This window comes from Microcaecilia unicolor, chromosome 1 (genome assembly GCF_901765095.1).
Source record: "Microcaecilia unicolor chromosome 1, aMicUni1.1, whole genome shotgun sequence".
In the NCBI taxonomy this organism is placed as follows: domain Eukaryota; kingdom Metazoa; phylum Chordata; class Amphibia; order Gymnophiona; family Siphonopidae; genus Microcaecilia; species Microcaecilia unicolor.
Genome location: NC_044031.1, coordinates 119,099,111 through 119,116,476, shown reverse-complemented (window position 1 = coordinate 119,116,476; position 17,366 = coordinate 119,099,111). Strand labels below are relative to the sequence as shown.

Here is a 17,366-nt window from a genome sequence, read left to right as displayed (position 1 = left end):
ATACTTTCCACAATGTGATTTTCCGGATTTAATTTGTGATGTGCTATCTCTCACTGTTACCAATAACCTACCCTTCAATTATGGGCTGCTCATGTCTTTGTCAGTGGGCAAACTTACAAAATCAGCAAGGGATCAAATACTTATTTCCCCCACTGTATATGCAAGGCATGGATATTATGCCTGTTGAAGAGCAGGTGCACATGATAGCATGTACTTTAAGCACATACATGCATATTTTATAAAATACTTGTGTAAATTGTGACTCTAGCCATGTTCCACCCAAACTCAGCCCCTGGACACACTGACTAAAAGTACATGCTGGCTTGCATCGTGTGTAGTTTTATTTATTTTAAAGGTTTGTAGCCCACTTACACCCAAGCGGCTACCATAAAAACATACATAAAAATTATAACCATACTTATACAAATTAACAAACAAATGTGCTGCTATATTCCCCACTGTTAATACACAGATGTCATCATCAGCCATTAAAAAAAGCCTGAAGAAAAAAACTGAGGGGCCCTTTTACTAAGCCGCGTAAGCGTCTACGTGTGCCCAATGCGCACCAAAATGGAGTTACCGCCCAGCTACCACGTGGCTCTTGTGGTAATTTCATTTTTGACGCACGTCCAATATGTGCATCTGAAAAATAACTTATATTTTCTGGCGTGCGTCCGCTACGCGCCAAGTGGCATTTGACACATGTAGGTCATTACCGCCCAGTTACTGCATGAGACTTTACCGCTAGGTCAATGGCTGGTGGTAAGATCTCAGACCCAAATTGGACGTGCACCAATTTTGATTTTGTAGCACATCCATTTTTGGCAAAAACAAAAAATAAGGCATTTCTTGCAGGCGCACTGAAAAATGGCTCTGCACGTGCCCAAAACACATGCCTACACTAACGCAGGCCATTTTTCAGCGCATCTTAGTAAAAGGACCCCCGAGTCTTTAATAATTTCTTAAACTGCAACACACTGGAACAAATATGCACCACAGCAGGCAGGGCGTTCTATTGAAAATGATTCAGCCCTTGTCACAGCATAACGAGCAGTCACAAGCAAATCTTGAGCAAATCTAATTTCATAAGAACCCAATTACACACTTAAAACTACATTTTAGATGTGAAAAGCGTTTATAAAATGACCCTCTTGAAGTCTGTTACGATTTTGCCCTTTCCACCTGCTCTAAGAGGGCATTCCAGATAGCCAGGCCCTTTCTGTAACAATATTTCCTTCCTTTCTATTGAGTTTCACCGCAAATCTTTTGCTGCTGTTAATGGATTTCCTTCGAAAATATGTACTCACCCTCAGCCTGTCAAAAGAGCAGCTGTAATGATCTTCAATGTCCATCTCCAAGACTCTGACTCGAATTACCTGACTGGCATTAACATTAATTACCCAAAGATAATTTGATCTGTGAGGATAATTTCTGGGCCAAAGTGGAGAAGCGATTTGTCCACTAGCTCCAACAATATTGTTTCCGAACACTGAAACAAAATAAAGGAAAAAAGCACCCATTACTCACCACAACTAATTTAAGAGAGAACCCAGCTAGAAATGCTGAAATATACTACAGTTTATTACAAATTTGATATACTGTCCAGAATTGATTATTGGAATTACATTTTAGTTTGTGCTAGAAGGGGATGATTATTGATTTCAGCTCCTTATCTATACGATGAAGTAAGAATGAGGGTGTGTTTGTATAAGTGTGCTTTTCTTAGAAGGAAGGACATGGGTATGGTAGATTTAATTTTGTGAAAATGTGTATGCTTGATAGAAACTGAAAATGTATTGTTTTCTATTTGTGTGGTTTTGTACATTGTGTTTGATTGGCAATGGGAGCACAAGGTGTACTTATTTTCACATAAGGAGATTTTCAGTGATTGAGAAACTTATCCACCCACTAGGAAGTGCCTTTGATCATATGGTGGCACTCCGCTTGGGTGAGTCATTACTCTGAGAATTTCTTCTTTACAACCACTTATTATTATTTGTTTGTTTGTTACATTTGTATCCCACATTTTCCCACCTATTTGCAGGCTCAATGTGGCTTACATAGTACCGTGAGGTGTTAGTCGCCTCCGGTGATGAAACAAATACAAAGTGATGTTATTATCAAAGAGGTTCATGTGTTACAGACACATTAGGAGAATCATAGAGAATCATTACGGGCTTTGGTTTCGTTGTGTTGCTGGGTTTAGCCACTTAAGTTGAGTCAGTAGGGTATGCCTTTTCAAACAGGATGGTCTTTAATGATTTCCGGAAGCTAAGGTGGTTGTACATTGTTTTTATGGCTTTCAGTAGTGCATTCCACAGTTGCGTGCTTATCTAGGAGAAGCTGGATCCATAAGTTGATTTGTACTTGAGTCCCTTACAGCTAGGGTAGTGAAGAGTTAGGTATGTTCATGATGGTCGAATTGTGTTTCTGGTTGGCAGGTCTATAAGGTCAGTCATATATCCCGGGGCTTCGCCATAGATAATTTTGTGGACCAGGGTGCAGATTTTGAAAGTTATACGTTCTTTGATTGGGAGCCAATGCAGTTTTTCTCGGAGGGGTTTGGCGCTTTTGAATCGTGATTTTCCAAATATAAGCCTGGCTGCTGTGTTTTGAGCAGTCTATAGTTTCTTTATGAGTTGCTCTTTGCATCCCGCATAAATTCCATTGCAGTAGTCTGCATGGATTAGTACCATTGATTGTATTAGGTTATGGAATGTTGGCCTTGGGAAGAATGGTTTCACGTGTTTGAGTTTCCACATTGAGTGGAACATTTTCTTGATTATGGAATTAACTTGGCTCTCGAGTGTAAGGTTACGGTCGATTATGACACCAAGGATTTTCAAGCTATCTGAAATCGGGAGGATGTGGTTTGGGTGACTAAGTTTGTGGGTATGTTCGTATTATATTGGGATGAGAGGATGAGGGAGTGTGTTTTTTCTGAATTGAGCTTTAGTTGGAATGCATTTGCCCATGAGTTCATGGTGTCCAAGGGGATGTATATTGTAACGTCGTCTGCATAGATGAATGGGTTGAGGCCCTGGGTGGATAAAGACTTGGCTAATGGGGTCATCATCAGGTTGAAAAGGATCGGTGATAGTGCTGACCCTTGAGGTACTCCACAGTCTGCTTTCCACGGTGATGATATATTTGAGTTCGATTTCACTTGGTATGTTCTGGTGGTTAGGAAACCCTTGATCCAACTGAGTACATTTCCACTAATCCTGAATTAGTCTAGGAGTCTTAGTAGTATTTTATGGTTTACCATGTCAAATGCACTAGACATGTCGAATTGGAGGAGAAGTATGCTTTTACCTATTGCTATTTCCTGCTTGAATTTGGCTAGGAGGGTAATTAGTACTGTTTCAGTGCTATGGAGGGGGCGGAATCCTGATTGTGATTCATGTAGTATTGTGAATTTGTTTATATAATCAGTACGTTGTTTGGTTACCATGCTTTCCATCAGTTTAACCACCAGTGGGATTGATGCTACTGGGCGGTAGTTAGTGATTTCGTTTTTTTCTTGGGATCTTTTGGTATTGGGGTGAGTAGCATGTTGCCATTTTCCTTAGGGAAGAGACCTTGTTGAAGCATGTAGTTTAAGTGGGATGTGAGGTCTGCTATGAAGCGGTGGGGGGGGGGGGGGGGCGGATTTTAATAGGTAGCTGGGGCAGGTGTCCAGTTTGCAGTGAGAGTTGGAGAACTTCTTTGAAGTCTACAAGAGAAGACATTGTTGTCTTATGTCCTTTACTGATAAAATCTTCTAGACTTCTGATTCAGGCCCTTTAGGCTGAAACATGGGTAGTGTGGAGTCTTGAACATTTTTTGAATAAAGTGTATTTGGACATCTTTGGTGTGAGCTACTCTTTGGTCTTCTTCACTGTTTAGTGCTAGTGTGGTGCCTTTCATGGAGGACAGTTCTTCTGTGTGCTGTTGTGTTTATAATGACTAAGCCACAAAAAAAGTGCCCTAAATGACCATATGACCACTGGAGGAATAAAGGAATGACCTCATTTTACTCCCCCAGTGGCCAATGACCCCCTCCTACCCCCCCCCCCCCAAAGATGTAAAAGAAACAGTACGCACCAGCCTGTATGACAGTCTCAGATGTTATAGCCAATCCTATTAGTGCAGTAAACAGGTCCCTGGAGTAGCCCAGTGGTTGGTGCAGTGCACTGTGGAGAAGGGGACCCAGGCCAATAATCCACTCTGTTACACTTGTGGTGGATGTGTCAGCCCTCCAAACCCCACCAAAATCTGCTGTACCCACATATAGAAACATAGAAACATGATGGAAGATAAAGGCATATGACCCATCCAGTCTACCCATCCTCTGTAACCCCTAATTCTTCCTGTTCCTAAGCAATCCCACATGCTTATCCCATGCCTTTTTAAATTCTGGAACAGTCCTTGACTCCACCACCTCCACTGGGAGGCCATTCCACGCCTCCACCACCCTTCTGTGAAATAATACTTCCTTAGGTTACTCCTAAGCCTATTCCCTCTTAACTTTGTCATATGCCCCCTCATTCCAGAGCTCTCTTTCATTTGAAAAAGGCTCTCTTCCTGTACATAAATGCCCTGGAGATATTTAAACGTTTCTATCATGTCTCCTCTCTCCCTCCCTCCCTCCCTCCAGGTGACACCTGCAGCTGTAGGGGCTTTTGTAGTGGTGTATATTTGGGTACAGTAGGTTTTTGGTGGGTTTTGGAGGACAGTGAGATGTATACCTGGGAACTTACATAAGTACATAAGTAGTGCCATACTGGGAAAGACCAAAGGTCCATCTAGCCCAGCATCCTGTCACCGACAGTGGCCAATCCAGGTCAAGGGCACCTGGCACGCTCTCCAAACGTAAAAACATTCCAGACAAGTTATACCTAAAAATGCGGAATTTTTCCAAGTCCATTTAATAGCGGTCTATGGACTTGTCCTTTAGGAATCTATCTAACCCCTTTTTAAACTCCGTCAAGCTAACCGCCCGTACCACGTTCTCCGGCAACGAATTCCAGAGTCTAATTACACGTTGGGTGAAGAAAAATTTTCTCCGATTCGTTTTAAATTTACCACACTGTAGCTTCAACTCATGCCCTCTAGTCCTAGTATTTTTGGATAGCGTGAACAGTCGCTTCACATCCACCCGATCCATTCCACTCATTATTTTATACACTTCTATCATATCTCCCCTCAGCCGTCTCTTCTCTAAGCTGAAAAGCCCTAGCCTTCTCAGCCTCTCTTCATAGGAAAGTCGTCCCATCCCCACTATCATTTTCGTCGCCCTTCGCTGTACCTTTTCCAATTCTACTATATCTTTTTTGAGATACGGAGACCAGTACTGAACACAATACTCCAGGTGCGGTCGCACCATGGAGCGATACAACGGCATTATAACATCCGCACACCTGGACTCCATACCCTTCCTAATAACACCCAACATTCTATTCGCTTTCCTAGCCGCAGCAGCACACTGAGCAGAAGGTTTCAGCGTATCATCGACGACGACACCCAGATCCCTTTCTTGATCCGTAACTCCTAACGCGGAACCTTGCAAGACGTAGCTATAATTCGGGTTCCTCTTACCCACATGCATCACTTTGCACTTGTCAACATTGAACTTCATCTGCCACTTGCACGCCCATTCTCCCAGTCTCGCAAGGTCCTCCTGTAATCGTTCACATTCCTCCTGCGACTTGACGACCCTGAATAATTTTGTGTCATCGGCGAATTTAATTACCTCACTAGTTATTCCCATCTCTAGGTCATTTATAAATACATTAAAAAGCAACGGACCCAGCACAGACCCCTGCGGGACCCCACTAACTACCCTCCTCCACTGAGAATACTGGCCACGCAATCCTACTCTCTGCTTCCTATCTTTCAACCAGTTCTTAATCCATAATAATACCCTACCTCCGATTCCATGACTCTGCAATTTCTTCAGGAGTCTTTCGTGCGGCACTTTGTCAAACGCCTTCTGAAAATCCAGATATACAATATCAACCGGCTCCCCATTGTCCACATGTTTGCTTACCCCCTCAAAAAAATGCATTAGATTGGTGAGGCAAGACTTCCCTTCACTAAATCCGTGCTGACTTTGTCTCATCAGTCCATGTTTTTGTATATGCTCTGCAATTTTATTCTTAATAATAGCCTCCACCATCTTGCCCGGCACCGACGTCAGACTCACCGGTCTATAATTTCCCGGATCTCCTCTGGAACCCTTCTTAAAAATCGGAGTAACATTGGCTACCCTCCAGTCTTCCGGTACTACACTCGATTTTAGGGACAGATTGCATATTTCTAACAGTAGCTCCGCAAGTTCATTTTTTAGTTCTATTAATACTCTGGGATGAATACCATCAGGTCCCGGTGATTTACTACTCTTCAGCTTGCTGAACTGACCCATTACATCCTCCAAGGTTACAGAGAATTTGTTTAGTTTCTCCGACTCCCCCGCTTCAAATATTCTTTCTGGCACCGGTGTCCCTCCCAAATCCTCCTCGGTGAAGACCGAAGCAAAGAATTCATTTAATTTCTCCGCTACGGCTTTGTCCTCCTTGATCGCCCCTTTAACACCATTTTCGTCCAGCGGCCCAACCGACTCTTTGGCCGGTTTCCTGCTTTTAATGTATCTAAAAAAATTTTTACTATGTATTTTTGCTTCCAACGCTAATTTCTTCTCAAAGTCCTTTTTTGCCCTCCTTATCTCCGCTTTGCATTTGGCTTGGCATTCCTTATGATCTATCCTGTTACTTTCAGTTGGTTCTCTTCTCCACTTTCTGAAGGATTGTTTTTTGGCTCTAATGATTTCCTTTATCTTACTGTTTAGCCACGCCGGCTGACGTTTAGTCTTTTTTCCCTTTTTTCTAATACGTGGAATATATTTGTCCTGAACCTCCAGGATGGTGTTTTTAAACAGCATCCACGCCTGATGCAAGTTTTTTACTCTGCGAGCTGCTCCTTTCAGTCTTTTTTTCACCATTTTTCTCATTTTGTCGTAATCACCTTTTCTATAGTTAAACGCTAGCGTACTTGATTTCCTAGTTTCACTTCCTTCAATGCCAATATCAAAACCGATCATATTATGATCACTGTTATCAAGCGGCCCTCGTATCGTTACCCCCTGCACTAGATCATGAGCACCACTAAGGACTAAGTCTAGTCTTTTTCCTTCTCTTGTCGGCTCCTGAACTAGCTGTTCCATGAAGCTGTCCTTGATTTCATCAAGAAATCTTATGTCCCTTGCGTGTACAGATGTTACATTAACCCAGTCTATATGCGGGTAATTGAAATCCCCCATTATTATTGTGTTGCCCAGTTTGTTTGCGTCCCTGATTTCCTTTAACATTTCCGCATCCGTCTGTTCGTCCTGGCCAGGCGGACGGTAGTACACTCCTATCACTATCCTTTTCCCCTTTGCATATGGAATTTCAATCCACAGTGATTCCAAGGAGTGTTTTGTTTCCTGCAGAATTTTCAATCTATTTGATTCAAGGCTCTCGTTAATATACAATGCTACCCCTCCACCAATCCGATTCACCCTATCACTACGATATAATTTGTACCCCGGTATGACAGTGTCCCACTGGTTATCCTCCTTCCACCAGGTCTCAGAGATGCCTATTATATCTAATTTTTCATTTAGTGCAATATATTCCAACTCCCCCATCTTATTTCTTAGGCTCCTGGCATTCGCATATAGACATTTCAAACTATGTTTGTTGTTCCTAAGTACATCATGCTTGGTACTTGACAGTATTAATTGGCAATCTTTTGTCTGATTTTTATTGTTATTTAAAGATACCCGATCTACTACAATCTCTTTTGCAACCTCACTATCAGAATACTCTATCTTCCCTGTTATGGTGATATCTTTGAAAGATACCTTATCCCGAACCATGCTCTTTTGAGCGACTGTCGGCCTTCCCCCCATTTCTAGTTTAAAAGCTGCTCTATCTCCTTCTTAAACGCCGATGCCAGCAGCCTGGTCCCACTCTGGTTAAGATGGAGCCCATCCTTTCGGAATAGGCTCCCCCTTCCCCAGAATGTTGCCCAGTTCCTAACAAATCTAAAGCCCTCCTCCCTGCACCATTGTCTCATCCACGCATTGAGACTCTGGAGCTCTGCCTGTCTCTTGGGCCCTGCGCGTGGCACAGGTAGCATTTCAGAAAATGCTACCCTGGAGGATCTGGATTTCAGCTTTCTACCTAAGAGCCTAAATTTTGCTTCCAGAACCTCTCTCCCACATTTTCCTATGTCATTAGTACCCACATGTACCAAGACAGCCGTCTCCTCCCCAGCACTATATAAAATCCTATCTAGGTGACGCGTGAGGTCCGCCACCTTCGCACCAGGCAGGCAAGTCACCAGGCGATCCTCACGTCCACCAGCCACCCAGCTATCTATATGCCTAATGATCGAATCACCAAGTACAACAGCTGTCCTAACCTTTCCCTCCCGGGCAACATTTGGAGATATATCCTCGGTGCGAAAGGATGATACATCCCCTGGTGGGCAGGTCCTGGCTACAGGAGTACTTCCTACTTCACCAGGGTGATGCTCTCCTTCTAGGAGACCTCCCTCCTCCAAGGTAGCACAGGGGCTACCTGACTGGAGGTGGGACTTCTCTACAACATCCCTGTAGGTCTCCTCTATGTACCTCTCTGTCTCCCTCAGCTCCATCAAGTCTGCTACTCTAGCCTCAAGAGAACGGACACGTTCTCTGAGAGCTAGGAGCTCTTTGCATCGGGCACACACATATGACACCTCACCAATTGGGAGATAATCATACATGTGACACTCAATGCAAAAGACTGGATAGCACCCCTCTCGCTGCTGGACTGCTGACTCCATCTTAGTGTTTTTTGAGTTTTTCCGTAATTTAAAACTTGCTAAAGTATTAAGGATATCAGCCTATCACTAACTTACAGTTCCTCCTTTAAACCCCAATCTTCAAGTTCCGAAAGCACAAGCAAAATTTGTTCACTTACCAGAGAAATATCCTCTTCTCCCAGAACTTATTAGAAGGAAAGCTTTCGCGCGCCTAACGGCGCGCGGCACCTTGAGCAGAGGCCCCGAGTGGATCGGAACGGACCTGGGAGTCACTCCGGCGAAGGCTCCGAGGATATGCAGATGAGCTGCAAGTCCTCCACGGCACCTGAGAAGGCAACCGGTGGGAGAGCTGGGCACCTCTCAACCAAGAAAAGGCTTACCAGGGGTTAGGCCGAAGCCAGCATTCCTCCAGTGCAGTGCCCTCCACAGTGCCCCACTGCTCAGCTGGGATGTTTGTAAGAATGCTGGCTCCTTCTACATCCCAATGGCTTGATTTTGTGCGTTTTTCACTTGGACTTTTTTTTTTTAATGGGCCAAAAAGATAAACACAGAGAGTGTAGAAACATCTAGCAAGCAGCCATTTTTGAAAATGGTTGTTTCAAAAATCACTATGGCCCCTTTTTACTAAGCCGTGCTAGAGGCACGTTAGCGTTATTAGCATGTGCTAACCATGTAGATACCCATAATATTCCTATGGGTATCTATACGGTTAGCACGCAGTAAAAACACAAGCATGCCTTAGTACACAGGGCCCCATATTTGCTATTCGAATTCTGGACGTTTTTGACAAAGCATCCAAAGTCAGACTTAGATGTCACATCGAAAATGCCCCTCCACATTACATAGGTTTTTATTAAGTGTGCTAAGCAATTGTATCTTTCTTTATATCATGAGTTGTGATTTTTATTATTCTTTGGAATTGATTTTAGAAGAATTAGGAGCCATTTACACATTTAAAAACTGATTTACACATATAAATAACCAGGGCTTTTTTTTCAGGGAAGGGGAAAGGGATACAGTGGTACTGAGTATAGGCACTTTTTCCATTGCGTGATAAAATTGACTTTTGGTTCCCAAATATTAGTGAAAGAACCCAGGTTCTGCACCACCATGGGAGAAGCAATGTCTTCAGTCTTCAGCCCGATGGTGTAGCCAGATGGCCAGTGCTGGATGGACATGAGCCTAAAGTTAATGCATATGATATTTTCTCTCTGCCCTTTTCCTTCCCCCCTCCCCTGTCTGAAATCCAGCATCTCTCTTTCCCTCTTCCACTCCTCACTCCACCCAAAACAGGCATCAACCCGTGTACCTTTTAAAACTTCGCTTCCAGAGGTTGCTGGCAGCAAGCTGCAATTCGCACCAGCCCCAGAGCCTTTCCTTGGACTCGGTCTTGCTTATGCGGAAACAAGAAGTTGCATCAGAGGGAAAGCTCTGGGGCTGGCATGAATAGTGCATGTGATTTGCTGCTTGTTTCAGGTGACCTCTGGAAGTGGAGAAGTTTTAAAAGGTTACAAGGAGGACAGGGGTTTGAAAGAAGGGAGAGATGCTGGATTGTTGGTGGGGAGGGTGAGGGGCGAGATGCCAGGAGTCTTGAGCTGCAGGGCTTGGGAATCCCCTCCAGCTGTAACAAAGGTATACAATTACAGCATTGGCCTGAGCCCAAAGTAGATGGGGCTCAGCCTACCTAGGTTGAGTCCACACAAGCCAAAGGAAGAAAGTGAAGTGCATGCTGCAGCCAGTCTACAGAGGCTAAGCTGTCCAGACAATCAAGATAGAAAAGAGGGGTTTTTTTATTATTAAATTTTGGTTTAGTAATTATAATATTGCAGCTTTGGGAATCTGAATGTGCAGCATCTCTGGTATATTTGTATTTTGCATTGTTCAAAGAAAACACATTTCTGCATCTATTTCTCCAGTGTTATATACTGCAAGCAGAGACCAGCTTCTCGGAGTTGGCAGATTTCTTTTTTTAATATGTGATCATGAATTCTGCAGGTTCTTTCCATTTTTCACACATATGACCTAGGTGAGGTATTTTGTGAGCATGTACTTTTTGTGTAGGGATTTGTAGCAGTCTGACATCTTTTCTTTTCCCAATAAGAGGTGCATTCTAGGGAATGGTGTAATATTTGCAATACTGCCTTTTCATAGACTTTGTAATTAGTTGTAGTGGGCATCACTATTGTGGTGTGTGTGTTGGGCGAGGGGGTTGAAGGGCAGTTCTACCAGTTATAGCAGAGGTGTAAGCGATGGAACCTAGATGTCTGTGCATTCCCAGTATAATGCCGGCAGCGGTCAGCAAAACGCTGATCGCTGCCGGCTGAATATCAGGCCACAGACTTTTAAGCACTTAAATTTAGGTTAAGTTAGGTTCCTAAATTTAGAAGTTCAATATTCTCTTGCATTGCAGACTATTTTGTAAAACTTTATTTGTATTTTCCAGAATGTATGGTACTTACAGTGAGAGAAAGTGGCCCTAAAGCCAAGGTCAGTAACTGAGCCATCAGAGACAAACTTCACCCATAGGATGTGTGCGGTAACCGATGTGAAGTTGTCCGGTAAGGAGCTTCCACAGAATTTTCCCACCAGCTGTCCAGTAGCATTTCCTTCTCGAATCTCCACATAATCACTGACACAGTTCTCACTGCTCTGTAGCTGGAACATTCTGTGTTATTAAGAATGCAAACACAAAACATTTGTAGTCAATTAGGGATGTTCATTTGCTAGCATGCATTAGGTTCACTGTTTTGCTATCATTTTCTTTCTTTAGCAGGTTCTTGCTATGTGTATTTGAACAGGTTTCTGACAATCTGACCATATACTCAGAGGGCCTGAGTGAGACCTCGCACCACGGGATCAAAGAAGGAAGAGTCTAGTATTTAAATTTTGCATGACATGAACCTAAACAACAGTCTGTAGTTTTCCTAGAATGTGTATAACAATGTCATTACGATAATGAGGATCACCTTTACTCAATAACATCATCTCTATGGCACTCTTTTCGCTTACAGTGGCCACTATCAAAAGCTGGGGCACTTGAAAGCTTGAGGGTCAATATTCAAAGCGAGTTAACTGGTCAGAAACACCCCCTGGTCAGTTAAATTGCCTATTTGGGGCTAAGCGATCATTTTCAGTGGCACTTAACTATTTAGTGTGAAAATAACCAGTTAGTGCCAAACTCAAAACTAGCTATTTTAGGGGCATTCTAGGGGCGGAGTCAACATTTAACCGGCCAGGTTAACCGCGTAAATAGGACTGCATAAAAGTCTGTTCTCTCTTTATGTGGTGCTCCGTAGCCAGTTAAGTGCTGAAAATCATATTTAACCGGCTATTTTTTAGTTGGCTCAACAAACCTGGAAATTCAGTGTCGGTGCCCAGAGATGGCCAACATTGAATTTCCAGGTTTAGTGCCAGCCAGCGATCAGCAAAACACTGATCAACACCAGCCGTATATTGATCCCTTGGTATTTTCACCAGACAATTCAGAAACTGCCACTTGGTTTGTATTAGGTCGTGTGCCATTTTAATGAAAGAATATGTGTGAAAATGAATCATATAATAGATGGGTATTTACTTCTGCCCTAGTGTCTAAAGGGCAAGGCAATGATGAAAGTGTTAAGGTTTCATGTTCATTGAATTCTTCACTTTCTTCAGCTCTTACATTTTCTAAATAGGCTTCTGGAGTAGCCCAGAAGGCCAATGCACTATGAAATTTCTCTCATAAACATGTGGATCTCTTCACTATTTCAAGTAATGCTCTCCAAAGTTCCAGTGTGGGAAATCATATTCCTGTTTGCTGAGTCCTGTACTATTACTTCTAATGGGAAGCAGCAGGCCTTTCTGAGATGTGATTTACTTTGATTTTTTTTTTTTATTATTTTAATGGTAGCTTACTTGTCCTATAATTCAGAGGTTGAAAATCTAAGAAAAGATTATGGGCTCCTTTCATAAAGCTGCACTACTGATTCCAACACAGTAAATGCGACGAAGCCCATAGGAAATGAACGGGCTTTGGTGCATTTGCCACATTGGAATCACTAGCGTGACTTTGTAAAAGGAGCCTTATGTTTGCTAACATAGGAGTCCTTTTACTGAACTGCATTACAAAATGGCTTTAGCATGTTCTTATGTAGGTCTCTCTCACACGCTAAGACCATTATTATCGTGACTGTACAAATTGTTTTTTTATTATTTGTCTTTAATGGCCATGCACTCATGTTGCCATAAATGCACAGCCATTTATTTTTTTAATTAACGCATGAGCACTTATCACCACCCATTTTCGAAGTGATAAGGGCTCCTGCAGTTTCCATGCACATGAGGTAATGTAGATGCACTAACTGATTAGTGCAGGAATGCCCATTCTCCACTCCTGACGTGCCCCATCAAAAAATCAGAAAAATATTTTAACGTGGTTACTGCGCATGGATTTCAGAATTATCACAGGACGCCAGAGCGTGTCCCACAGTACTCCAGTTTTGCTGCATTAGGCACACGATAGCACCTAACACAACTTAGTAAGAGGACCCCTTCATATTCAGCTCAAAAGATATTACCTCTAGTGAGCATATCATATTTTTGCTTGAATATATAATTCAACCTGTGTTTAGAATCTATGTCATTATCTCTCAGTGTTTTACTGAGTACCGCAGACCTCTGTTGACATTTCCTATCAAGCCAGAGTGATTTGAGTGAATGCAACTTCACCTGATGTTCATATATTTCCAGTGCTTTTTTTGTAGAAAAAAAGGTGCCGGTACTCATTATGGGTGGGGTCACCACATATGGCTCCACCTCTATGATAGCCACACCTATATTAGCCACACCCCTTATACCAGCCATGGCGCATATAAACAACATCATTGAAAACATTATACTAGTATAGGAGAAAAAAATAACGTGATTTTTTTTTCATTATAAATAATTTCTGAAAGCTGTTACAGCTCCAGTATACCCAGTGCAAAATAAGACAGCAGATGTAAATTCTCAAATTAGACATATTTCAAACACTAAAATGAAAATTAAATGATTTTTTCTATCTTTGTTGTCTGGAGGCTTTGTTTTTCTATCCACATTGGTCCTAGTCTCTGATTCTGCTGCTATCTGTTCCCTTAACTCCGTTTGCAGGGCTTCCTTTCCATTTATTTCTTTGCTTTCCTTCTTTCTTCTTCAATTCTTGCCATACATCCAGAAGTAAAAGCTAGGTCCTCCTCCATGGAATTGAGGAGGTATAACGTGGATCCAGCTTTTGCCTATTTTCTCCATCCATGTGCAGTTTTTTTCCTCTCTTCCCTTTCCCTCATCTCCATCCGTGTGCAGTTTTTCTCCTCTCTTCCCTTTCCTTCATCTCCAACCATGTTCATCTTCTTCTTTTTTTCTTTCCTCCCCTCCATCTATGTCCAGCACTTCTCCTCTCTCATCCCCTCCATCCATGTCCAGCATTTCTCCTCTCTTCCCTCCCCTGTATCCATATAAAGCAATAATTCTCTCTCCCCTCTCCTCTATCCAAGTCCAGCATTTCTCCTCTCTCCCCGCCAACCCCTCCATCCATCCTTGTCCAGCAATTCTCTTCTATCTCCTGCTCTGCTCTCCATCCATTTCCAGCATTTCTCCTCTTCCCTGCCCTCACATCCATGTGCATCTCCTTCCTCTCTTCCCTCCCCTCCATCCATGTCCAGCATGTCTCCTCTCTCCCCTGCCCTCCCCTCCCTTGTCCAGCGATTCTCCTCTCTCCTCTTCCCTCCCCTCTCATCCATGTCCAACGATTCTCCTCTCTTCCCTGTCCTCCCCTGCCATCCATGTCCAGCGAATCTTCTCTGGAGTGGAGGAGTAGCCTAGTGGTTAGTGCAGTGGACTTTGATCCTGGGGAACTGAGTTCGATTCCCACTGCAGCGCCTTGTGACTCTGGGCAAGTCACTTAACCCTCCATTGCCCCTGGTACAAAAATAAGTACCTGAATATATGTAAACCACTTTGAATGTAGTTGCAAAAACCTCAGAAAGGCAGTATATCAAGTCCCAGTCCCCCTTCCCCCCCTCTGCCCCGTCCTCCCCTGCCATCCATGTCCAGTGATTCTTCTCTGCCCCCTGTCCTCCCCTGCCATCCATGTCCAGCGATTCTTCTCTGCCCCCTGTCCTCCTCTGCCATCTATGTCCAGCGATTCTTCTCTGCCCCATCCTCCCCTGCCATCCATGACCAGCAATTTTCTTCTCTCCCCCCTCCTCCCATCCATGTCCAGCAATTCTCTCTTCCCTTCCCTGCCCTCCCCTCCCATCCGTCCAGCAATTCTCCTCTCTTCCCTGCCCTCCCCTCCCATCCATGTCTAGCAATTCTCTCTTCCCTGCACTCCCCTCCCATCCATGTCCAGCAATTCTCTCTTCCCTGCCCTTCCCTCCCCTCCATGTCCAGCGATTCTCCTCTTCCCTGCTCTCCCCTCCCATCCGTCCAGCAATTCTCCTCTCTTCCCTGCCCTCCCCTCCCATCCATGTCTAGCAATTCTCTCTTCCCTGCACTCCCCTCCCATCCATGTCCAGCAATTCTCTCTTCCCTTCCCTCCCCTGCCCTCCATGTCCAGCGATTCTCCTCTCTTCCCTGCCCTCCCATCCATGTCCAGCAATTCTCTCTTCCCTGCACTCCCCTCCCATCCATGTCCAGTGATTCTCCTCTCTCCCTTGCCCTCCCCTCTCCCATGTCCAGATTCTCCTCTCTCCCCTGCCCTCCCCTCTCCCATGTCCAGCGATTCTCCTCTCTCCCCTGCCCTCCCCTCTCCCATGTCCAGTGATTCTCCTCTCTCTCCTGCCCTCCCCTCTCCCATGTCCCCACTTCCACTCCACTCTCTACCGAAGTTGCAGCGGCAAACTGGCGGGTGGCGGTGTAAAAGCAGCAAGCAGGCAGGTTTGACTCCATCCTTCGCTTCCCTGCCCTCTCAGTGTCCCACCCGCCCTCGCGGAAAGGAAATGACATCAGAGGAAGGCGGGACACAGAGAGGGCAGGGAAGCGAAGGACGGAGTCGAGCCTGCCTGCTTGCTGCTTTTACTACCGCCGCCCACCAGTTCACCGCTGTGACTTCGGTAGAGAGTGGAGTGGAAGTGGGACATGGGAGAGGGGAGGGCAGGGGAGACAGGAGAATTGCTGGACATGGGAGAGGGGACTTTAGTAAATACTTGCAGGGGGCAGAAAGGAATGTCGGGGAGCTGCTGCACCTCAGAAAAAAGGTGCCGGTATGCTGTACCGGCACGTACCGGCACAAAAAAGCACTGTATATTTCTGACTGACAAATATATCCTTAATGAAAGTTTCATTACAAAATTAACTAATGTGAAAATTTGGTATTCTTACAGTATGTACAGGACAGATACATATAAATCATCTTAAATATATCTTCACTCATACTCATCTGTATATACACTATATATGAAAAAGGTTCATGTTCACATCGCTTATCCTAATTACTATGCAGCAATATAATAAATAGCTAAGTAAAACAAGAAACTCCTTAGACTTTCTGATTTAATTATTTCAGACCCTGAAATCAAGCCTATCATTTAGATTTCCAGTTGTCGTCAGTAATATGAGAAGAAAAAGCCTCAGACAATGATCTTTTACAACTAACTCTGGAAATGTTTAGCCTTCTAAATTTTCATTTTGCCATCACCCCCTCCATTCAGACTTGAATGTCTTCATATGTCTATAGTCTGAAGAACTCACCACGGAATGGGTCCAACTACATGTCTGCTTACACTTTACGATGAATCAGAACTAGCATTCCCCACTTATAAAGTGAAAGGGATGAATTCTTTGAGCACAGAAACCTAGATGGCTACATCCAGTTGAGTTGCTTTACACCAGACACCTCCCCTACCACATCTTTTCACTGGCTCTGCAACTCACATTTTCTTAATTTAATATTTTGAAGGCATTGCTGTCTGTTACAATGCTGCTGGCTTTCAGAGTAAAGCATGCATTACTAGTTTTATGTGCCCTGTCTTGTTACTATTTAGAGGAACATTCAGCCCAAAAGATAATTATAGGAGAAAAAAACAAAAGGACACCTCGATGGAAGAGCATGTTTCAGAAATGGACCATTGCACCATGACCTTCAGGCAGTGGTGTGCTGGAGCAGGCTCTCACAGGCTCGCAAGAGCCGGTTGTTAAGTTTTTAAGAATTTTGGGAGCCGGTTGTTAAAGTAGGGCCCTCCATGGCTACTTTAACAACTGGCTCCCAAAATGTGGGCCTGGGCCCCCTGCTGAATTATCTTTTACTTTGCTGGTGGGGATGCTGAGCCCTGCCAGCCAAGTAGATAGACTACTGCTGCTCCCCGCTCCTTGTTTGCAGCTCTGGGCAGCAGGCTGGGACTTCTTGAGCATGTGAGAGAAGTTCCAGCATGCTGCTCAGAGCAAGACGTTGGTAGTGGTGGCAGTCCATTTATTGGCTGCCAGCAAAGGTATGCCTAGTGTGCCCACACAAAGGAAGGGAGGAGAGAGAGGCAAGTGTTGCTCCCCCCCACCCCCGGCCCTTCCAACTGCAGAGCTGG

At 44.1% G+C, this 17,366-nt stretch overlaps 1 protein-coding gene across 2 annotated transcripts in view; it reads right to left on the bottom strand.

Annotated features, from left to right (window-relative positions):
* The window catches only part of CUBN (cubilin), a 697,556-nt gene that overhangs the window by 213,572 nt on the left and 466,618 nt on the right, over nucleotides 1-17,366 (bottom strand). For both annotated transcript variants that reach the window (XM_030199596.1, XM_030199602.1), the window contains exons 37-38: nucleotides 11,292-11,497; nucleotides 1,308-1,489 (exon numbers count right to left, since the gene is read on the bottom strand). In XM_030199596.1, the coding sequence (XP_030055456.1) occupies nucleotides 1,308-1,489; nucleotides 11,292-11,497 (388 nt within the window). The remainder of the gene's footprint in view (nucleotides 1-1,307; nucleotides 1,490-11,291; nucleotides 11,498-17,366) is intronic.